The sequence below is a fragment of the Acipenser ruthenus genome, chromosome 5 (genome assembly GCF_902713425.1).
Source record: "Acipenser ruthenus chromosome 5, fAciRut3.2 maternal haplotype, whole genome shotgun sequence".
Lineage (NCBI taxonomy): Eukaryota > Metazoa > Chordata > Actinopteri > Acipenseriformes > Acipenseridae > Acipenser > Acipenser ruthenus.
In genome coordinates this window covers 4,659,354-4,684,026 of record NC_081193.1, presented here as the reverse complement: position 1 = coordinate 4,684,026, position 24,673 = coordinate 4,659,354, and the positions used below count along the sequence as shown (strand labels likewise).

The 24,673-nt window shown below is 42.2% G+C and overlaps 1 protein-coding gene across 1 annotated transcript; it reads left to right on the top strand.

Annotated features, from left to right (window-relative positions):
* The first annotated feature begins 11 nt into the window (after window positions 1-11).
* LOC117402236 (midasin-like) lies at window positions 12-24,574 on the top strand. The gene is made up of 19 exons (XM_059023558.1): window positions 12-296; window positions 1,184-1,410; window positions 4,048-4,272; window positions 5,429-5,536; window positions 6,190-6,396; window positions 7,094-7,225; window positions 7,402-7,505; window positions 11,635-11,832; window positions 12,277-12,358; window positions 13,617-13,755; window positions 14,775-14,835; window positions 15,222-15,434; window positions 16,630-16,964; window positions 17,721-17,867; window positions 18,202-18,343; window positions 18,506-20,062; window positions 20,423-20,561; window positions 21,065-21,133; window positions 23,507-24,574. Exons 12-16 carry the CDS (start codon window positions 15,329-15,331, stop codon window positions 18,682-18,684), a joined length of 909 nt encoding a protein of 302 aa, XP_058879541.1. The 5' UTR covers window positions 12-296; window positions 1,184-1,410; window positions 4,048-4,272; window positions 5,429-5,536; window positions 6,190-6,396; window positions 7,094-7,225; window positions 7,402-7,505; window positions 11,635-11,832; window positions 12,277-12,358; window positions 13,617-13,755; window positions 14,775-14,835; window positions 15,222-15,328; the 3' UTR covers window positions 18,685-20,062; window positions 20,423-20,561; window positions 21,065-21,133; window positions 23,507-24,574.
* Window positions 24,575-24,673: the final 99 nt, after the last annotated feature.

Genomic DNA, 24,673 nt, shown 5'->3' with positions numbered 1-24,673 from the left:
GTGGTCTCCACAGTTAAATCGGTAGCGCTCGTTCTGTATCGCTATGCTGGTGGAAGCAAGCCGGAAATTATACACAAGCATTTCCACACCTGTGTACTCTGTGTTACTGGGACTGCACGATTAACAGGGTCAGCTGCACACACCAATTCCACAGACTTCTGACATCGATCGCGAACACATTTATTTTGTTTATAAAGTATAACATGGAGAATTTAGAACTGAGCCTGTCTTCATGAATAATCTCCAAACACGCTGAAAAAAGCCGGACTGAACTCAGCAAGTACTTGGCTAAGCAGGTATGCCTGATGGTAGTAGTGTCATATTGTTTGATCCATTCCTGTTTTTTTTTTTTTTTTTGAATGGGTGAAACTGCAATGCAATGGACTGACCACACTGTTAGTCTTCTACAAATGAATGCAAGCTACAGTATGTAACCTTGGTCGTGTTTCACAATGATAGGCTCCTTCTGGCAGTGCAGGTAGGTCTCTGGACCGCTTTGATACCACTTATCTTGGTTTGGAGCACAGCAAGCTGTCCAACCCCTTTGGTAAAAATAGCCATGCCAACTACCTGTGAGGCGTTGACAGCCATAACATCACAAACACAATTGGATAAAACATTTCGGACTGTGTCATGAATTAGGTTTATATACTGAAACGTAAAAGTAGAAAATAAATCACACAAGACACAGCTTAAATATTTTTGTACGTTCGTTTGTGTTCATTTTGAGTCGACCTTCGAACACAATCATTTGTTCTTTTATTCTTTTCACAATCTTATTTGTTGGGCACCCCTGATTTAGTGTTAAACATTTGTACAATTAAAATTAGCTTCTTATAGGTTCCTGACTTGGCTTGTTAAATAGCTTTTGAAAACGTGTGGTTAACTTGTTCCCAGCTGACAGCAACCCCACTAATGCTGTATATTTACATCACTGAATCACAGTCCAAGTAATATTGATGCTTGCATTTGTGTCCGAGCTTGTTTTTAAGTAGATAGCTTTTTAAGTAGATAGCCTTGGTTCTCTCTGCTAGTTTAAGTGAGTGTACTAGAAACAATTAGCCTATCAGTTATTTAACTGTGATCAGTCGTGTGCCGAGACACGAGGTATATTATGTTCCATTTTGAAATGCTGTGTACAGTAATAATTAATCCAGTTTTATTTCATTCCTTGCTGTAATAGATATGGACTCAGCATGACCAGCAATGCATCCTGAACACGTTAGCTCACTTACTGCTGGACAGAGAATACACGCTGCTGATTGGACGCCACCTGCAGCCTATGGTTCTGGACTTGCTGGAAAGAAATGCAGAGATCATTAAAGCAGATGGCCAAATCAGCCATGACCTACATGAAAGACTGGGTGTGGCTCTGAACAAACTCCTGGAGGTCAGCCCTGATGCACTCTCGTAAGTGTTGATCATTGAGTTCAAAATGAAACCATATTATAAAGGAATATCCCTTAAGTGAATTCCAGTTTAACAAATTACATCTTGGTGTTAAAAAATATCAAGGCTCAGTGTATTCTGTTTGTAAGAATACTACAGGTCTGCATTGATACCTCTATTGCAGTGGCGTGCGGTGGGTTTTCAAGTAGGGCATGCAGTAATATATGAATGTACATGTAACTGAAGAAATTTTAAAAATATATAGGTTTACTCACCCTATTTACAGATGAAATCCAGCTGACGTTCTTTCTTTACAAATTCTTCTATAACAGAGTCATAAAAGCTCTCTAAGCTTGCTAAGTACGTTTTTTTCAATTGACATAACGGCCAGTCCTGACAGACGTGATTTCAGTGTTGCATTTGTTGCATAAGTGGAGTAGTGGTTAGGGCTCTGGACTCTTGACCGGAGGGTCGTGGGTTCAATCCCCGGTGGGGACACTGCTGCTGTACCCTTGAGCAAGGTACTTTACCTAGATTGCTCCAGTAAAAACCCAACTGTATAAATGGGTAATTGTATGTAAAAATAATGTGATATCTTGTAACCATTGTAAGTCGCCCTGGATAAGGGCGTCTGCTAAGAAATAAATAATAATAAATAATAATAAGTCTGTATTCTTCTCAGTGCTGAAAATGTTCTTTCCACAGATGCAGTGGTAGACAGAGCAGTTAGGAATAAGTCTCAGAGTTTATACACTTCAGCCGTCGCATCACTCAAGTCATTTGCATGCATGTATACTAGTAGCTCCTCAATACTTCTTTATGAAATCTTGCGCTGAATACATCACGGTTAGCTCATTATGCAGGCGTACGGCATCAAAGTGTCCGTATGTTTCTTTTAGGGAAGTTAACACTTCTTTTGGAAAGGCATTTCTGTACTGGCCAAGTTTAGTAGCTCCAGGAACTTAAGTTTTTCCAGTGATGGAAATCTACATTGCATTTGCACTATTATTGTGTCAAACACCTGAACATATAATCTTTTATACTCCTCTTTTGGGTCGCTACTGCAGTTTTCTCTACTTCTCTTGGCAGGGATTACAGTGGATTCATCAGTCATTGAATAGTATTTCTCGTAGTCTCCTCTTTTATTCTGTAATAGCTCAGTTGTTTTCTTCATTTCATTTACGCAGTATCCAATGTCTAGAGCCTTTGATTGCAGGCTATTAAACAACACATCTCCCATGTGCAAATATATCACAAAACATGTAGGGTCATCAAAGCTGTGCTGGAAGCCTCTGGTTGATAGAATTGTATTCTGATCCCAGTCTAAGGGGGTTTCAGTTATCTGTTCAAATAGTTCAGTCAGTGAATGGTGGCACTGGTCAGCAGTGTTCACAAGACGCGATGTATAGTTCCATGGGGTCGGCACAGCCCTGGGAAATCGTTTCTGTACAATGTCATCCAGTGCCTTTGTCTGCTTAGATGAAAGACTCAAGACCATTCAGTGTTGATCTCCTCGACACAAGCAAAGACGTGTTCTGATAGCACAGTTGCTGAACGATCTGCACTGACATCGGTGATGCTGATAAATCGCTCCTCTACCACAGCGTCTGATGTCATGTATCTCCACATTGTTGACAGTTGGGTTGCGTTGGATACGTCGGTGGTTTCATCCAGAAGCACTGCAACGACTTGGCTTCATTAATTTGACTGCATCAATCAGGTCATTTTGAATTCTGTTTGACATGCCCGAGAAAACTGTAGAATTTTCTATGTGTCTTGCTAATCTGTCATCGTACTTCCCTAAGCAGATGGGCCAACTCAACATAATTCCCTTTGTTCATTGAACTTTCACCTTCTGAGTGCCCATGAAATGGTAGTTCTTGGCTTCCCAAGTATATTACTATATCAATGTCTGTGCAGCACATCCCTATTTCTTCTGACCCTTTCATTGTATTGTACAATAGCTGTATGCCTTTGCTTGTCAAGCTGCAGTTGGGTACGAGTGTTACCAAAGCCTTCAAATTGAGCCAGCACTTAATGTGCTTCTGCATGCTCCCATGCTTCTGTAGACTCGTATGCAAATTATTCAAATCACTGTAACCTTTTGAATTCCACACATTTTTATCACTTCCAAATAAGATGCGTGGCCAACAAAACAACGTTAAGGTTGTTAACGTGGAACTAGTATGCATGCTTAGGCTGGCATGCTATTCTCACACAGCATAACTTGGGCTGTATTATCTGTGCGTTGCTGTGACGTCACTCCAGTGCGAAAGCAGCATGACTTGGGGCTAGACCACGAGAGCGTGGCTGTGACGTCACTACAGAGAGCAGGATACTGGGACCCGAGTCACCCGACCCGATGCAGTGTTAGCACAGCATGACATGAGAATAATAGCACAAAGAAAGTCCACACAATTAACATGTTAAAAAACTACAGTGCGAGATCTACACTCTCAGTGAAATTAAGTGTAGTCTAATGTTAGGCCCACATTTTATTGTGTATAATTGCATCATACTGGGACTTTAATGTTTACATCCCTTCCAGGCTACATACATTTTGAAATTGAATCAAATGGCACAACACATGTTCTTATTTGTCCCCTTTTAATTCTGTAGTTCCCCCATTTCTTTATATATGTTTGTTTATTTTCTCAGATTTGCACTCAGGTACTTCAGAGATGCCCCACCAGTATTCCAGAGACTCTTTCTGACAACTGCTGAATCAGCTGCAATCCAGTATGGCAGAAAGAGGATGAAACTGCAGGACCTGATGGGCGCGACTCTGAGGTTCCTGCGGAGTGACTGTGCCAGGTTCAGGGATCTGTGGGACTGGAGTGTCTGCATGTCACTGCTCCGAACCACTGATGTTTTAGTGCTATGGTTTGTACACATTATTATTTCCTTAGATCTATTAATTTATTAGTGAATGCTTCTTGACATAGCGTTTGTACTTGGGGTATTTTACAGAATTATTTTCTTATCTTGTTCCAACTATTAATTCTTTGTTCAAGTTGTCCTAATATTTCTTTATCAGCATACAGATGTATACAGTAAGCTTGCATTGTAGCAGCACCAACTGCAGCGGACTTAGGAAAACAAAGCTTTATTTAACAGTCACTGTTCCAAGCAGGTTACCAGTCACAGTCACATTTTACTCCTACTAAAAATAAAAATAATAATAATAATATGAACTTACGCTTGTAAGTGACCCTGGAGATTGGTTGTGCCTCGATGATACATCAACAGTCACTTGCACAGCATTCCACTTTTTTTTTGCTCGTCTGGGCATTTAACAAAAAATCCCAAACAGCAGAAGGGTTTCTAGACATTTCTTTCAATACAGCTTACGCTTACGCACGCTACAACGCTTTGCTGTCGAGACGGCCAATGAAGAAATTAAAGTTCTGGGTAACACAAGCTGGAGGGGTGGGTGGTGCTCAGTTTTCGAAATTAAAATTATTAGTGTTTCGTATATTTCATATGTTTCAGACATATTCTACCATAGCACTTCTCTTACAGTGTCTTGTACACTAGGTATTCGGTAGGTATTTTACTGAAGCACTACAACCACTATAGGTACCAACCCAGTGCTTTGGATCCTATACCCTGCTCCATACACGGCAGCAGCGCCATATAGAGCTGCTATGTATAACGATTTGGTAGTGGATTTTAATACTTTTGTTTAAGAAATATGCATTATACAAATCAAAAGATCACATTTTGCTTGTGAGTGACATTTAATGAGTGATTTATAGTATTCACACATTGTCAAACGGTTTCTTGTATAGAGAAGAAAAAAAAAACTTACAGTGCGTGAATGCTGCTGACGAAACCTTCAAAGGTTTAGAGCTAACCTCGATTTCCTGGCTAGCAAACGAACCTTCGAACCTTTGAACACAGCCCTACTGTTAAGCCTGTGTTTTAGAATATTTTAAAGGCAGGTTTGTAATTAACATTGCCTGCATACCTAAACTCAACCACTGTTTTCAGCTCTGAGTCAACAGTAATTTGTAATTCCTTTTTTTTTTTTTTTAAGGTATACAGCACACTGTCTGGCTATGGTGTTGCACGTGACAGATAAACAGAAAACAATCTTTCTCAAGGAGATTTTCAGTAGTGAAGAACTCTTACATCACAAACTAAAGTAGGTCCAGTACAGTGGCTTGATCATTGATCGCAGTTCTCTTCTGTCTATGAATGACTTGGCTGCTCCTCAGACTCTCATTGTAAGCATCCTGTTTAAATCCTCAGCTCCCTGGAAGAGGCGTAGCAGCTTAGTGTCGAGAAGGCGCTGATTCTGGCCAACATCAGGACAGTGCAGACAGATCTGTCCCTCGTTCACTGTACGCTTTGTATCTGTGTTTTAAAAATGCCTGTTAAAGCCTATGTTTTAGAATATGTTTACTACAGTTTTGTAATTAACATTATAGCTTAGGGGTTAATTCAGTCAACAACTTAGCCAAATAATAGCCAACCTATAGCCCCTGGTAAAAGCCACAGCATTTTACTGTACCAAGGAATCCACCTGTATCAACTCTATGCTTTGTATCTTCTATCAAGCAATTCCACAGTTCCAGCTGCAACTGTGCTGCTCCATATCCAACATGGGATTTCAGTGCTGATGAATTGAATAAATATAAGCACTAACCCCTCTACCCACATGAAAAGGCACATTGCATTCCATCAGTATCTTTTTTTTGTTGCTTAAGATAGTCCTTTCCTGCTTGTGTGTGTCTCTCTTTCAAGTGCATTAATTTAGCTGAACATAATTCGATTTGATACGTTTCCTCCTTGTAGGGTGTTTTAAAAGACCTTGTGTTAGTGGATTCTACCTGTCAGAGTTTGCAAAGACTGGCCATGGCTGTGGACTCCCAGAATGCTGTGCTGCTAGAGGGACCCATCAGATGTGGCAAAACGGCTCTGGTGTATCTGGCGGCTGTAACAGGCCACGTAAAACCGCCACACATTCTCAAAGTGCAGCTGGGAGATCAGACAGACAGCAAGGTAAAGAAAGAGCTCCGGGTTGGGTGGGGTGTAAGAATATTTCCTCCTCTCACCATTTCCTCTTCACCAACAGGAAGGTACAATAAATTAGGGAAACATGCATATCCGTTACCTAGAGTTTAAAGTAATTTATTTATGCCTCAACTTAATGCATGAAAATTTTCCAGGTCACAAGGACCCAGTAAGTGTTTTGCTTTTTTTTTCTCTGTATGACCAGCACAGCATAAGACTTATTGACAATGAGGTGTAAATTGCATCAAAAGTCAGTTCTCGTGGAGCTTTGTTTATACAGCCCTGAAACACCAGTGTAGAAGTCAGTGCCAAGCCCAGAAGCAGCAGTATCAAATGAAGCTGGAATCTATATGTTGATGTTGAATACAGCACATGATGACCACAGAGCCTGTTCTTCATCCTTCTTCCAAAGGGTCTTAGTTACTCAAGGCTGCTTGTTCTTTCAGGGACCCCTGTGTCCTGCTAAATTCCACAGATTACCAGCATGCACATGTGCAACACAGATCACCTCTACAACTAAGTTCAGTTTGTGATAGCTTTAAAAATTTGTTCATGTCTTTTATAGATGTGATGTAGTTTCCTTCATTATTTTGAAAGCTGCAAAGACACTTGCATGGGGCAGCGATACAGAACAAGCTGATGAATGGGCAATGTAAATTCAATTGTTTTTTTTGTTTTTTTTCAGATGTTGCTGGGAATGTACTGGTGCACAGATATTCCAGGGGAGTTTGTTTGGCAGCCTGGAACCGTCACACAAGCTGTGTCCAATGGATACTGGATCCTACTGGAGGATATAGACTATGCACCATTAGATGTGGTAGGTGTATAAAAAAATATATCATACGTTTGAAATATAGCAGTCGTTTTGTATATCTGTATTGCATTCTGTTCTATGTTGGTGCTGAATTTCTCATATATTTATTGCAAGGTTAAAATAAGTGCAGACTGGTACAAAGACTTAACAATGTGTGTTCTACGTCATGAATATTGCAGATCTCTGTGCTGATCCCTCTTTTGGAGAATGGAAAGCTGCTGATTCCAGGGTGTAGGGATTGCATTGAAGTGGCTCCAGGATTCCAGTTCTTTGCAACTCGAGGGTAAGAAATCCCTACCTTCCTTATTTGCGCAGTCTTGAAAGCACCTGCCAACCAAGCACCCATTGTTGGTCCTTAAACGTGTCTGTCCGATGTGTGCATAGTGAATGAAACAGACAGGGATGAGTTAATTGGGCAATGGCCGTGTCACAAAGACGGCCAGAGTGGGTGGCGTCAGACCAGACAGGAATTCAAAACAAAGACAGTGGTTGATGATGAGCTGAGTGCAATGGCTGCACTCAGCGTTTATTAACAAATAAAAGGGTTGAAAACAGCACAAAACACGGGACACGGCACTATACGCCAAAGTAAAAAGACAAACAAAACGCACTAAACACAAACGGTGCTCGGAGACAAACAAACACGGTGAGTACACACACTTATCTTCACTTTTACGATCTTTAACTTAACTCTCCTCTCTCTCTCTCCCGTTCTCCTCTTCCGAACACCTAACCCTTAGTGCAAGAAACGTGCATCTATATATACTGTTGTGCTGGGATTCAATTACTAATTAATTACTCACTTGAATCCCAGCACGTGAATTCATTACGTGAAACCCCGTGTTCACATATTATATTTTAAATGCACGTGCGTGATGTGCAATCCCGTGCCTAAATACAAATATACACTATTTAAATACACGTGAAACACAGACCCGTTTATATCCCGTGTACCAATGACTATACACCAACATTTACACACGCAACATACACACAAAACACACAAATGCACACAGGGGCGGGGCGCATTGCCACATATACCCCCCCTTGTGCGCAGCACACATGGCCTCAACGGCCACCTCCCCCCTTAAAAACCCAGCAGTCCAGGACAAAGTCTCGGGCTGGGAAGGGAGGCTTCAGTGGGCCCATGGCTGGCCATGCTGTCAGCACCCCTGCCGGTAGTGGCACGGCTGACAGCCTGTTGGTCCCGTCCTGCAGCGAAAAAGCTGCGGGGGCAGGTGGTCCCCCGACCTCCCCCTTCTTCGTAGCCGGCAGCTCCCTCCTGTGGGGCTCCGGCCACAAGAACTCCTGCAGCGAAACTGCTGCTGGGGAAAGTGGTCTCCAGACCTCGTCCCCCTTCTTTGTAGCCGGTAGCTCCCTTTGGTGGGGCTCCGACCACAGTACTGCCGGCAGCGAAGAAGCTGCAGTGGGAGCAGGTCTCCGGACCTCCCCCACGATCTCCGGCAGCGAAACTGCTGCTGGGGTTGGTGGTCTCCAGACCTCCTCCCCCTTCGTGGCCGGCAGCTCCCCTTTCTGGGGCTCCGGCCACCGTACTCCCTGCGGAGGTACAGGCAGCAGAGGCAGCTCCTGCTCCTCTGCTCCGGGCGGTGGTGGAGGCAGAGGCAGCTCCAGCTCCTCTGCTCCTGGCGGTGGTGGAGGCAGAGGCAGCTCCAGCTCCTCTGCTCCTTGCGGTGGTGGTGGCGGAGGCAGAGGCAGCTCCTGCTCCTCTGCTCCTTGCGGTGGTGGTGGCGGAGGCAGAGGCAGCTCCTGCTCCTCTGCTCCTTGCGGTGGTGGTGGCGGAGGCAGAGGCAGCTCCTGCTCCTCTGCTCCTGGCGGTGCTGGCTCCCTCTGCTGTGGCGGCTGGGCATGTGCGCGCCGTGCTGCCTTCAGCAGCATAGCGAGAGGCTGCTGGGGGACACCAGCATCCTGCCCTTCTCCCCCCAAAAAATTTTCAGGGGGTTGAGCCTGTAACTCCTCCCCTTCTGGCTCTTGGGACTGAACCAGCAGGCATTTTCCCTCTGCTGGTGGCTTGGGTCCCAGGGCTGTGGAAGCCCCGACTTGCCTCCCTTTGGGCTGTGGACGCACCGACTCCTCCCTTTTGGGCTGTGGACGCCCCGACTCCTCCATGTTGGGCTGTGGACGCCCCGACTCCTCCCTGTTGGGCTGTGGACGCCCTGACTCCTCCCTGTTGGGCTGTGGACGTTCGGGCTCCTCCCACTCAGGCGTAGGACGTTCGGGCTCCTCCCACTCAGGCGTAGGACGTTCGGGCTCCTCCCACTCAGGCGTAGGACGTTCGGGCTCCTCCCACTCAGGCGTAGGACGTTCGGGCTCCTCCCACTCAGGCGTAGGACGTTCGGGCTCCTCCCACTCAGGCGTAGGACACTCGGGCTCCTCCCGCTTGGGCTGTGGACGCTCGGGCTCCTCCCATTTGGGCTGTGGACGCTCAGGCTCCTCCCGCTTGGGCTGTGGACGCTCAGGCTCCTCCCACTTGGGCTGTGGAGGCAAAACCAGCAGGCATTCACCCTCTGCTGGTGGAGATGGGGACAGCAGGTACTCGCCCTCTGCTGGTGGAGATGGGGACAGCAGGTACTCACCCTCTGCTGGTGGTCCTGCTACCTGGGCTGCTGTTCCGTTGATGGTTGCCTCCAGGTAGCTGAGGACAAACTCCACACCTTCCTCCAAGGTGTTTGGGGTGTGTTCCTCCTGAAAGGCCTCCCATCTCTCACTGTCCATCATCCACAGGGCCCGGACGACCATGGGCAGAGACTGGGCCTCCAGCCCAGCATTCTCCAGGAACCAGCCCCGCAGTTTGATGGCGTCTTCTGCCATTGATTTTTTGTTTTGTTTTGTTTTTTTCCCCCAAAACAATATTTGTAATTTTTTTTTTTTTTTTTTTTTTTTTTTTTAATCCATACCCCTCCTGGTCTGACGCTTGGAGGCGCGGCTATCCCACGAAGACACCACGTGTCACAAAGACGGCCAGAGTGGGTGGCGTCAGACCAGACAGGAATTCAAAACAAAGACAGTGGTTGATGATGAGCTGAGTGCAATGGCTGCACTCAGCGTTTATTAACAAATAAAAGGGTTGAAAACAGCACAAAACACGGGACACGGCACTATACGCCAAAGTAAAAAGACAAACAAAACGCACTAAACACAAACGGTGCTCGGAGACAAACAAACACGGTGAGTACACACACTTATCTTCACTTTTACGATCTTTAACTTAACTTAACTCTCTCTCCTCTCTCTCTCTCTCTCTCTCTCCCGTTCTCCTCTTCCGAACACCTAACCCTTAGTGCAAGAAACGTGCATCTATATATACTGTTGTGCTGGGATTCAATTACTAATTAATTACTCACTTGAATCCCAGCACGTGAATTCATTACGTGAAACCCCGTGTTCACATATTATATTTTAAATGCACGTGCGTGATGTGCAATCCCGTGCCTAAATACAAATATACACTATTTAAATACACGTGAAACACAGACCCGTTTATATCCCGTGTACCAATGACTATACACCAACATTTACACACGCAACATACACACAAAACACACAAATGCACACAGGGGCGGGGCGCATTGCCACACCCATATTCACAAAAGTCTGTGTTACATATCGTTGATGTGTTCCTGTATGTTGAAATCTTGAAGGCATTTTTACTAAATAGTTTGGTTTGCTGAACACAGATTCTGATGTGGCCCTCATCTTTCAACACAGTGCAACACATTCTGATCAGATACCTACAGTCGATTGTAGTTTGCATTGTTGGCGGCATTTGTACAGTGTATTTGGTGGACAGACCCAGCAGTGGGGCCTTTATGTCTGTATTTTAGTTTAAGCATCCTTATACAGAATAAGTTTGTTTCCTTTACTCTTATGTATTACAGGCTATTCACATGCCTTGCTCTGCGTGTTTTTGTTTGTAAGGTTGTTTGGCAGTGCTGGAGGTTGGTATAGCCAGCATAATACCCATGCTGCTTTACTGGATAAACACTGGACCAAAATACAACTGAGTAATATGAGCAGGGCTGAGCTGAAGGAGGCATGTTTATATTTCATAATGGAATCATACAATAAACCAGAACAGGCTCCCATATATTCACAGTTTAACTATATCTTAAGATTCTCTCTTCCGATTGTGATGAAACTTGGTAAGGACATTCCTAATGCAAGTTCTGGAGGGAATTGTGATCTAGGTCATATTAATGTGTTATAATCGGGGGACATACAATGCATTCTGCTTTTTTCGGGGTGCTGCATAATTTGGAATGGTATATACTGTATTTATAGCTTTCATATTTGTGTTTTTTGCTGCTGCTGTTTTGTTTTTTCAAATTTCACGTCCTTTTGATGTTTTTAACATTTCATGGAACTAATATAAAAATGTTGATTCCTTTTTATAGGTGGTACTTAACAGGTACCTGTCTCTAGCAATTGAGGCGGAGTGCCTTTTGGACATCTATTGTCAGCTGACTGGAGACAAACATCTGGCAACAGAGTCTTCCTCCTGGTAACCAGGGAAACCAAGCTGCTGCTGATGGACCCCAGCCAAAGAATGAAGACAGAGGACAGGGTCTTGAAGGAAGGGGCTTGTCACTCAGGTAAGACTTCCATTCCAGGGAGCTTATGTTTGTAACATTTGCTTCTTTATTGTTCATTGGTGGCAGTCTACTTGCATTCTTCCATAATTTACCCTTCTGCTGACTCTACATCAAGAGACTGTGCTGTCTTCGTGTTTCTTAGGTTGTTTTGGTAGAAGGCCCAGAAACATAATCCATCCTTGCCACTTTGTCAGTCAACACATTTTACAGGCCTGATTTTGCTACTTGATCTTGTCAGGTCTCAGAAGGTCCATGGAAAATCACGTCAGAAAACCAGCCAGCCAGCCCTCTGGTTGTTAATTAGCTTTCCGCTGGATGCTGATCAAGTCGATGGCAAATTGATTATGTTTTCCCTTGTAGAGCGCTTGGGCTTCAGTGCGGCGGAGTGTTGGAGGTGTCATGCGAGGACAGGCTCTAGTAATGACCTTTTTAAGTCCCTTGCAGAGACTTGCTGAAGTAGTGTGAAAGGATTCTCAACAATTTTGACAGCACGTGTTCCTCTACTGCCCTCAACATTTTCCTTAAAGTAAGCATTTGAGTTTAAACGTCCTCGGTTCAATTCTAGAGTTTGTCGTCCTAGCTGGATTGTTCTGGAGCTGTGTTAAATCATTAGAGCAGGGGTTTAATTTAATTTAATTTTACAAATCAGGAATTACCTTTAAGGAGCTGGAGGTTACTGTGGGGGGAGCCACTGCCGCCCGGATTCAGAATGCGACAGACACACTGCGCATGTACGTTATTATTGTCGTGATACCCGCTTGGCATGTGTATAGACAGACAGGGGATAACACGTACCTGATAGGTTGATAGGCTCCCTGCTGTTAAATTGAATAAACATTGAATTGATTCCCTTCACCACTGGTCTAAAAAAAGACTTTCGAAGCGTGAAAAGGAGACATGATTCGCTTGTGCTATCAACTCGCATTTCTCCTGTTTTCATGCCCGTCAAAACATTGGTCGGTCAGCATCCTCCGCTCTGAGGTAAAATGTTTAGGGTAGAGAGATTTAGACTTTTCATTAGCTACTGGATAGCGTACAGAGAAATGTGACAGGAAACTGAACTATACAATCCACGGCCAACGGCCACTTCCAATAACTTACCCCTTACATTTGAACTGTTTTCTAAAGTGTGCACCCAATTAAAGGAGAGGACTTTCTGTTTCAGCCATTCAACACGTTTTTTTTATGCGCAAAGTGGGATTTAATTAGTTTTTGTATATCTGTTATGAACGTTTGTTGCTCAAGATACCTATCCATTTTAAAAGTGTGGACAGAGTACACTTGTTCAATTCAATATTAATATAGATATAAAACAGTAGTCGTACAGTCCCTGCAACTCATTTTAGAAGTGTATTCTGATCCTGTTAGAAAATACCACAACTTCTATCAAGACCGTAGTGCTGTTTTTAATATGCATGCTCTTCTTTCAACAGGATCACATAATTATTTCATGCCTGCCTTTCTGCTTAAGATGTTAAGCAAAACACAAAATAGTAAATGAGATTTGCATTAAAAGTTTGTTAGGCAGGTTACTTCTCACACAAGTCGTGCCAACATATATGTCATCATCAGGAGGGATTATCCGTTTGTTTGGTGTTAATGAATAACAGATCTGTTTTGTCACTTTATGAAACCTCTGGTTTGGCTGCATGTCTAATACATATAAAAATGAATGGAGAGAAACATGTTTTAATATTGTAAGGAGATAACTTCTGTGTGCATGTTTTGCTGTTGAGGTTTTTTGTTATTACACCTTTCTTTTTTGTTAAATCATGGAAAAGCAGACATCTGCAGCGACTCGTCCCTCCTCCGTGCTTCTGGAGCAGCTGTCTGTCTGTGTGAATAAAGGAGAGCCTCTTCTGCTAGTAGGGGAGACAGGAACAGGAAAGACATCCACAGTGCAGTATCTTGCGAATATCGCAGGTAATGAATCCTTAACACTAAAACCTGTCTTCATACCACAGGCGTGGTTAGAGCTAGCGTGGAATAACATGCTTACTGTGACTAGTTTCGAATGTGTCTTTGCTTCCATTCCAATCCAGTGGGGTGCTTCTGAAATTCAGAACGGAGCTGCCCTTCGATAGTTCAAACAATACTGACACTGAAATTATTTCACATTTTGATTTGTTGTTTTGATTTGGGCCCCGATTTTCCTTGAGAACGAGTTTAGTCTAGAAATGCCAGTTGGCAAACCTGCCTGTGTCTGACTTATCCAGTCTGTACCCCACCGGTAATGGTAAGAAACAAAAGAGAGGCTGCAAACTGACAGATTGAACTCAAGGTTCTATCTGAAAAGACGGTTGCGAAGAGGCCAACATTAAACTGTTTGAAATTAGTCCACGTCTATGCATAGTCTGTTGAAATGAAAGTAAAGATCCGGCAGGTAAAATAATCCCTGAATTAATTAATTTAATATAAAAATGTACCAAAATTTTCTATTTATTTTTTAAAATGTGCTTGTGGTATAAACAGAATATTGATCGTGTAGTTTGTAATCGCCGTAGGAGAATGTCCTTGCATAACCCATCGCCCCGGTCAAGTCATCATTCAGTGCCCTCTTCTTACAGTCTTTTAAACTGTTAAATCATCCACAGGATTCATCTTTGCATTGTTCAGCTTTGTGTATCTCACTGCCACCCTTACCTTTTCCATTTTGGTGTTCAGATCCAAAGTGCATGACATTGCTATAGACAGCATGCCAGTTGTGTCGTTAGACTGCAGTTTAACCCACTGTAATTACTGCAGTTTCTGTGCACTATAGTTATTTCTAATATTTCTTAGCACAATTAAACAGTGTACAAGGTAGTTTGTATCAGTTTGTTATTGCAGTTTCTGTTGGTCCTGTACTTGGTTGGGTTTTGGTTGATCTGTTGCTCTAGAACTTACTTTTTAATCATGCCATGGATTTGATCCAAATAAAAATGTAATTGTGTGCGTTGCAGGACTCCAGATAAGGGTTGTCAACATGAACCAGCAGAGTGACACAGCAGATCTTCTGGGAGGGTGCGTTGCATGTATTCATTCTTATACTGATTGCTAGTGGAACAGTTGAATCTAAATTAAAATCACAGTTTATACAACACATTTCAAACCTTTTGAAAGTATCTTTACATTATAGGCAAAAAAAAAAAGATTTCAGTAATTAACTTGTGGGTTTATGTTTACAGCTAGAAGCAATGTAATTTAGTATAATACTGGTAGTTCCAATTCCAACATTTTCATGTTGACCCCACCCCCAAATATACATATTTATCCTTTTAAAAGCATTTTACAAGATTGTATACAACAGTTACATATTGGGGTACATTTCCCATTATTCTGTATTATAAAATAGCAATACCAGTGTCTAAAATAAAGATTTTGTGCTTGTAATATGCATGTGCTTGCAGGTACAAGCCTGTGGATCATAAGCTGGTTTTGCCGCCCCTGCGCAAGTCCTTCAAGAACCTGTTCTCCCAGACCTTCTCCAGGAGGCAGAATAGCACCTTCCTCGGGCATGTGCAGTCATGCTTCAGGGAGGTGCTGGCAGGACCTGCTCAAACTCATGGACCATGTGTGCAAATCTGCTGTCAACAAGGAACCGCAGAAGAAGCAGCAAAATGGTACGCAAAAGCCCTAGTGTGTACAGTTAAACACAACATTTTATTGGTGAACAGCAATAAATTGGAGTGCTTTATCGTACAGGACAACCGTTTTGGCAATACATTCAGCAGGGAACAGGATTCTGGTATATAACAAAATTTGTACTGGTGGGGGTGTGGTAATACATTATAGAATGGAATTGGCCTGCTGACATCATATTGTGAACACCAAAGTGCTTCAGTCATCATGTCACGTCAAGTAGTAGGATCAACTGCTCACCCTGGTGCTGATTTATGTTTTACCTCCGAATCTGGTGACTGCATTGCCAAAACATGACAGGCCTGCAAGGAGCCTTCAATGATAAACTCCTCTAATTCCTTCAGGAGAGCTGGAGTTGGCCATTGTGTCTAAACTGACTTACAACACAAAGCTTATAACTATAGCAGAAAACATGCCATAGGCCTGCATGCAAGTCTATACAGTATGTATAAAACTTAAACCGCCCTCCTGTCTGTCACCAACTCACTTAAGTGTGCCCGAGCTGCCTCTCTCTCCTCTGTCCTAATTCGACCTCTCCGCTCCGCCTGCACGAGAAGACTGGCTCTACCTCCGCTACGCTCCCCTGCCTCCAGAGCCCGCTCCTTCTCCACCCTTGCTCCGCAGTGGTGGAATGACCTTCCTACAGATGTCAGGACTGCCCAGTCCCTGACCACATTCCAGCGCCTCCTTAAGACTCACCTCTTCAAACAGCACCTGTAGAACTCCTCTGTTTGTATCCTGGGACACTATCACCCTTCATTTAAATGTGCTTTATTTTGCTCTTATCTGCCCCCTGTTTTACTGCATTTAATCCTGTACTTCAGAATACTGTAATCTGCCAAGTGTTTAACCTGTAGTATTTTGTATTTAATCATATCCTGATGTAACTATCACTATTTAATCATATCCTGATGTAACTATCACTATTATCTGCTGTATTATTGAATTGTGGTTTGTCACACTTGAACAAAAGTTATTGTATTTCTTGCTCTTATTGTATTACTTGTATTGTAACACTTGAAATGTATTTGCTTACGATTGTAAGTTGCCCTGGATAAGGGCGTCTGCTAAGAAATAAATAATAATAATAATAATAAAACATGTAAATGAATTAGCCTTGATGTGCAGATTTGTCTTTAGACTCTTTTTCTGAGTCTGTCTTTTATCTTGTTTTAGCAGCGGTGCTGAAGGAGCAGTGGGAAGCATTCAGCTTGAGGTTAAGCCAGGCCCAACAACAGATAAAACTGACTGAAACAGCTCTCGTCTTTGCCCTTGTAGAGGTGATTTCCTTTACTCTGTGCTTTTACAAGTTGGCCACAGACCTTGCTCTCCATCCCGCTTGTTTTCCTGAGCTGCTGCTTATACACAGCTTCACAGTTCCCAATAACATTACAGAAAACTGCATCTGGACTCTCAGTGTGTGCGAATCAACAACCACGAGCACACGGACATACAGGAGTACATTGGCTGCTACTCTTCCGATACGACCGGGAAGCTGGTCTTCAGAGAAGGTAAACCTGACCAACATATTTGAGTTTTTTATTTTATTTTTAAACTTTGGTGTCTACTGTACTTCTTAAACAACTGTGAGGTGCTGCATGTTTTTACCTGTGGCAGTGGTCCAAGAATCTGCCCATCATTTGGTTGCCTCCATCTGCCAGCTGTCATGATTATTGTTTGAAAGCTCTTGATACAAGCTTCAAAATGTTACTAATATGATTTGTGTAGGACATCTCCCTACATGTAAAAAATAGGACAGAATAGGAATTCATGCAAACTTCAGATATGTTCTCACCAAGGTTGCGGGGTGGGGGGGCATTATGATTTGCACAGTTCTTCTTTAGCATGCACAGGACATCTACTCCCTAACATGTGACTGATATGTCGTCAGCCACAGATGTTGTAAACTCCTCCCTAGGATTGTGTCCACAAGCTTGAATGACCCATAGATGAACAGTATAGAAAGTGGAGGACAGCATAGCAGACTATGTGTTCTCATTGATGCTATGTGGACGGGTTACTGGATCATCCTGGAAGAGCTGAATCTGGCTCCCACGGATGTGCTGGAAGCTCTGAACAGACTGCTGGATGAAAACCGAGAGCTCTTCATTAGCGAAACGCAGGAAGTAGTCAAAGCCCATCCCAGGTTCATGCTGTTCGCCACCCAGAATCCTCCGGGCCTGTATGGAGGCAGAAAGGTATGGCATGCCTTCGGGTGGTGTTTGGTGCTTGGTATCTGTATTGAAAAAGGTTCATCTTCGTTGCAGGTGCTGTCGAGGGCCTTCAGGAACCGCTTTGTGGAGTTGCACTTTGATGAGCTGCCCAGTGGGGAGCTAGAGAGCATTCTCCACAAGAGGTGCAGCCTGCCCCCCTCCTACTGCACCAAGCTCATCAGAGTTATGCTGGAGCTGCAGGTAGCACATTCTTGCTACAGTAAATACAGGCTAATTCAAGCCAGGTTTATTTAACTTTTAACATCACTTTGTACGACGAAGTTAGTTGGTGCCAGCCAGCAGTGGTCTAGATGCAGAAGCAAACCCCAGCAGTGCCACCTCCCTTAGTGGTTATGTTTATGTTTTAACACTTGAATACATTTTCATGCTTGGCATTTGGTATTTCATCGTTCTCCGTTTCTTTCGTCCAAGCTGTTTTGCAGTTCAATTTGATGTAATAAATGTGATGTATTTGATTTGGATAGTGGTATGTAAACAGGCACTGTATTTCATTTCCCCTCATGTTTGTATTCAGTCACATCGAAGAGGCTCGACAGCGTTTGCTGGGAAGCATGGCTTCATCACCCTGAGAGATCTGTTCCGATGCGCTGAGCGCTACAGGCTGGCAGAGGAGAACCAGGGGGACTATGACTGGCTTCAGCACCTCGCAAACGATGGTACTCGGCTCTGCCAGCTCCTGTATTGCTCTTAATCTGCAATTTATTTTTAATTGGTGAAAGAAGCTAATCCATTACAAATTGTTTTTATGATTTTATAAAACATAAAATTAAAAAAAGAAATGTCCTGATAGTATATAATACACTTTGATTTGACTGCAGGTTTTATGCTGCTGGCTGGTCGAGTGAGGAAGCCAGAGGAAGCAGCCTTAATCCAGGGTGTCCTGGAGAAACATTTCAAAAAGAAACTGAACCCAGGAGCCCTCTTCTCTCAGGACAACGTCTCCAAGCAGAAAAAAAAACTAGCAAGAAAAAAGGAGAGGGGAGGCCAAACTAAGTAGACATACGTTTCAGCAAATCCCTTCATCAATGCTGCATGCATTAGCTGAAATGATTGACTCCTTGACTTTTGCTAATTATATTTGGGATGGCAAACAAAGATAATCGCAATCGTATACCTGTTATTTATTTTTTTAATAGAAATCCTGTTCTGTTTTTAGGAATCTGAATAGAGAAGCTCTTGTATGCTGAATAAAGGAACGAGCTACTACTGGTTGAGAGATTTGGTTATCGACCAGACAATGAAAACTCACTGAGCTGGTTGTCTTTTATACTGTGATTTTAACCTTTTTGACCTATAAATAAACAAATAGAACAGTACATTCAAAGAACAAGTAAAATACCCAAGGCATTTATTACCTCTTACAGCACTGCTCCATTGTTTTGTCTGAAACAACTCCTATATAGGGATACTTTTACCAACTGTATTTTCAGAATCCTTTCTATTTCTTGTCTATATTATCCTATGAATTTAAGGCAGTATTTTTTTTTTTAATGGATTTCACGATTTCCGTGAAATTTACCCATTGCCATATGATATGTAGTTTAATGTGACAATTCCCATTTCTGAAAGAGTAGTGTAAATATCCATATTTTTATCTCTTAAAAAAACATACAGCAAACGTTTTCTTTATTGACACACTACCTGTTATACTGCATTTAGGAACCTGGCAGTCCGTTTAGTTTGCTTCCGGTAAATGATTGAACACACTGCATAGAGCTGCATGATTTCTTTAAAATGTTTTCAACGAAAAGACACCGGTATATTTCTGCTAAAGATTGCTATTACTTGTTATTTTTACATTGTATTGGTGGTTTTTTTTATTATTTTGTTTGATAATTCACTGATGGTGAAAATAGAATGTTTTTAAATGGTGGACATAAAAACAAAATATTCTACAATTTAGCATTTACTGTTTTTCAGGGAAGCATTTAAATATGTAGGAACATTTGTTGTATTAATACCTCTAGAGAAAATTATAAATTTTGAATGTGACAATGCTATTTTTTGCTGCTTTTATAAATATTATGTTTAATCGTGAAATATCTTGAAATACCAATTTTTAGACCAATGGACAAAACAATATAACCCTGCCTCTGTGTGCAAGTGTACAGCACAAGTGGGGTTCGATCACATTGGGTTTACTGGAGTCAGATCAGTGTACATATTTCACTGTGTGCGTATGTGTGTGGTGGGCTGTATGTTCACAAGCTCTCTTCAGTGACGTGTTATTCCACAGGTAACCTCATGCCACATACTGCTGATTTCCCTGAAGAGTTCCTCCACATCGTGTGGACTCGTGGCATGCGAAGGCTTGCAGTTCTTGTTGGGCGAGCGCTGGAGTTCGGCGAGCCTGTGCTGCTGGTGGGAGAGACAGGGTAAATGCTGTTGAATACATAGCTCTTCATTGTAATGCATTGCAATGCTTACCCCTGCTGCAATTACTAAAACAACAAGTTATAACATTACGCTATAGCAATGTTGTTGTTTTAGTCAGTTAGCATTTTCTGAACATGTTTTGATTTTTGTTTATTTTTTTTTAAAAGACAATTGCTCCTCAATGTATAATGAGCGGTAGACCAGATTAATCGATTAATTGATCAAAGCCCACAGGTGTGATTAATCGATTAACCCCCCTAATAATTACCCTGTAGTACTACCTTGCAATAGTTCACGAGTATGTCGTGTAGAAATGCTTGATCAGGTCATTTAAACACGCTGTCGTTATTTTGTCACAGGTGTGGTAAAATAACTATTTGTCAGCTGTTTGCAGCTCTGGCCGGCCAAAAGTTTTACTCGTTGAACTGTCATCTACACATGGAGACATCCGACTTCCTCGGAGGATTGAGACCAGTTAGACATACAAGTAAAGACGAGGTGCGTCTAGAAACCATTCGACTGTCAATGAAACTGGGATTGTAACCAGGTCCATGCAACCAGACCTGATTCTGCGCGTTCCTGTGCTGCCACAGTCTGCTGCATACTGGAATTGAAAAATATTGTGTTCTCTTTTATCACCTTTGGGTCATAGAACAGATAAAAACAAACATGGATTTGTACATGAATAGATCGAAGGGGGTATCAAGAGAAAACTGTTTAATAGAATCAGACACGTATTATAATGTATTCCCTTCACTATTACCCAGTACAGTTCTGCTTTAGGAATCGTCTGACTACAAACCCAGGATTTAAACATGGTCACATTAGCAGGTGTTTCACTATATTTGTTTCAGCTTGGGTATTTAGAACACATATCCAGTTTATGTATTTCTCTATGTATACATCCATCTATGTATACATCCATTTCTTGTGACTTGCTATCAAACAGCTTGGTGAAAACACCAAGCTGTTTGAATGGCATGACGGACGTCTTGTTTCAGCGATGAAGGAGTCTTCCTGATGGATGAGATATCTTTGGCAGATGACTCTGTTCTGGAGAGACTAAACAGGTACGTGACAAAGAGAAGGTTCAGTGTCAAACTAAAACAGGGATATGTTTTTCTTTCACACAAAAATCTGTTCTTTTTCTTTATTTACTGCAGAAATGTGACTTATTTACACTATAATTGTTTACTACATAAAATATAGAACGTTACTTTATGTTTGACTTGACCAGAAATAGAGCTGCTTTAACGTGGCTTAAAATAGTCAATAGTCAATAGTCAATAGCCAATAGTCTTGAAAGCTGTTGAAGCTGTTGGTTCCATTGCTGTATGGCTTCAGTATGCACATTGTATGCTGGAGAATGGGCAGTTTTCTCTTCCTAATGACATGCTACGTGTATGTTGTTTAGTGTCCTTGAGACTGAAAAGACTCTGGTGCTGGCTGAAAAGGGCAGCGGGGACAACGATGATGTGGAACTCATCGCTGCAGGAAAGCAATTCCGTATCCTAGCAACCATGAATCCAGTTTTACCCATTCCTAGTTTTATTACAAGTTTGATTCACCACAGTGTAGGGAACAAGCTCAGGCTTCTCATTAAAACCGTAGTAAAACCGGGAATGGTTCAAACTGCTATGCAACGGGAGTCTTATTTCCATCCCTGCTGCATGTAGGCTAGTGTTATGTTGTTACTTGCATATGTATGTACAGTGCCTATAGAAAGTCTACACCCCCTTGAACTTTTTTCACATTTTGTTGTGTCGGTGCCTCAGTGTTTCATGAGGATTTTTTTCACTTATCTACACACCATACTCCACACTGGTTAAGGGGAAAAAAAGTTTTTATTGAGAAAAAATTATATATTAAAAATACTAAACTGAAAGATCATAATTGGATAAGTCTCCACCACCCTGAGTTAATACTTGGTGGAAGCACCTTTGGTAGCAATTACAGCTGTGAGTCTGTTGGGATCAGTCTCTACCAATTTTGCACACCTAGATTTGGCAATATTTGACCATTCTTTACAAAACTGTTCAAGCTCTGTCAAGTTCAGACCAAAGTCAGACCACAAAACTTGCTGTGTGTTTGGGTTTTTGTCATGCTGAAAGGTGAACTTCCGTCCCAGTTTCAGCTTTCTTGCAGAGGGCAGCAGGTTTTGCTCAAGGACTTCTCTGTACTTTGCTCCATTTATTTTCCCTTCTATCCTGACAAGTGCCCCAGTCCCTGCGGATGAGAAACATCCCCATAACATGATGCTGCCACCACCATGCTTCACAGTAGGGATGGCGTTCTTTGGATGATGCGTTGTGTTGGGTTTGCGCCAAACATAACGCTTTGCATTTAGGCCAAAAGGTTCCATTTTAGTTTCATCAGACCACAAAACTTTTTGCCACATGGCTACAGAATCTCCTGAGTGTTTTTTTGCATACTTCAAATGGGATTCAAGGTGGGCTTTCTTGAGTAATGGCTTCCTTCTTGCCACCCTACCATACAGGCCAGATTTGTGGAGTGCTTGGGATATTGTTGTCACATGCACACTTTGACCAGTCTTGGCCATAAAAGCCTGTAGCTCTTGCAAAGTTGCCACTGGCCTCTTGGTAGCCTCTCTGATCAGTCTCCTTCTTGCTCGGTCATCCAGTTTGGAGGAAGGCAGGGTCTTGGTGGTGCCATACACCTTCCACTTCTAAAAAATCGTATTGACCGTGCTCCAAGGGATATTCAAGGCCTTTGATATTTTTTTATACCCATCCCCTGATCTGTGCCCCTCAACAACTTTGTCCCGGAGTTCTTTTGAAAGCTCCTTGGTGCTCATGGTTGAGTCTTTGCTTTGAAATGCACTACCCAGCAGAGGGAACCTACAGGAACTGCTGAATTTATCCTGAAATCATGTGAATCACTACAATTTAACACAGGCGGAGGCCACTTAACTTGGTGTGTGATTTTGAAGGCGATTGGTTACACCTGAGCTAATTTAGGATTGCTATTACAAGGGGGGTGGACACTTATCCAACCAAGCTATTTCAGTTTTTATTTTTAATTAATTTTCTGCAAATTTCTAGAATATTTTTTTCACTTGGAAGTTGTGGGGTAGGATGTGTAGATAAATGAAAAAAAAAACTATTTTAATGCATTTTAATTCCAGGCTATAAGGCAACAAAAGTTGAAAATTTTGAAAGGGGGTGTAGACTTTCTATAGACAGTGTGTGTGTGTGTGTGTGTCTATATATAGATATATATATATAAATTTGTATGGCTTATTCACATACAAGACACCTGGAAATATTGTATTATTTATAGTATGGTGCAATGTTATTAGTCAGTAAATGAGAGGACCCATTATGTAGTCACTTGAGTTTTGGAATTGCTGGATTTTTTCATAAATGAACACCAACCGACAGTGGCAGTGTCTTTCAGTTGCTTCTTTGAATTTGTATCCCTAGAAATGGCTCAGTTATTGCTGATAGTGTCTGATGGAGGCCTTTTCTTGGAAGGGAAGGAACGGGTCACAGCAGCAGTTCAGGCAGCTTGAAATGCCAACATCTTTGTGATCTTCGTGGTGCTGGATAACCCCAGTCTGAATACTGGACATTAAGGTTCCCATCTTCAAAGGGCCGGGAGAAATGCCCGAGTTCCCGTTCCCATTTTATATGATCCTGGGAGACGTGAACGCTGTCCCGGAGACACGGAGCGCTGCGCTGCGACAGTGGTTTGAGCTGGTCACAGCGACCGACCAGTAGTGAACAAGCCTGGAAAAACACACCATGTACATGGATACAATGATATACATCAATATACATGGATACATTGATATACACTGATACTGTTAACACGAGGGCCCAAGGAACCTGCTTCTTGCATGTGCCTTTTGAGTTTTGTTCTGTTTGCCACAAGCTCATTCGCTGTGAATCTTTGCATTCACTGCCCTCAAGATAACTGAAGAATAAATATTTACTGAATGTACAGGTTTTCTTTTTGTAAAGTAATATTTCAGAAGCCGAGTTGTTTTAGAGGACGATTCACTTTGTAAAGCGGTTTATGTTTTGTCAGAGAATGTTGTATAAAATAAAGATGACATTGGTGTCCGATCAGCACCCACAACAGCAGGACTTGCAAATTTAATATGGAAAAAAGTATTTCCAAATAAAAAATTACTTTCGTTCACATTGAAATGCATCATGTTTAAGTATGTGTTTCTCTTTCTTTTTAGTTTATATAGATTTTTCTTCCTTCAAAGGACTTCATTGCAGTAATGGCTACAAATGAACATGACATGAGTTACAATGCAGATGACTACATGTGGAGTACAGTAAGGCACAGTGGTTGAAATACTGCAACTGTATTTTCTTTAGCATTGTTTGTAGTTGCTTTAATGCAGCTCATTGTGTTGAAATTATTGTACAGACAGCATATTCACAGTGAATAAACAGGCTGCTGAAGATGCCATTCGGATGATGGTTTCACAAGGCAACTTACATCTTCAGGAACTTCAGAGAACATTTCAACTAGCAAAGAGTTAGTGGAGAATAGTTACTTCACATTTTCTATTAACAAGATCATGCCAGCTGTGCTATGAAAAGAGCAATAATATATACAGCAATGTGTTGAAT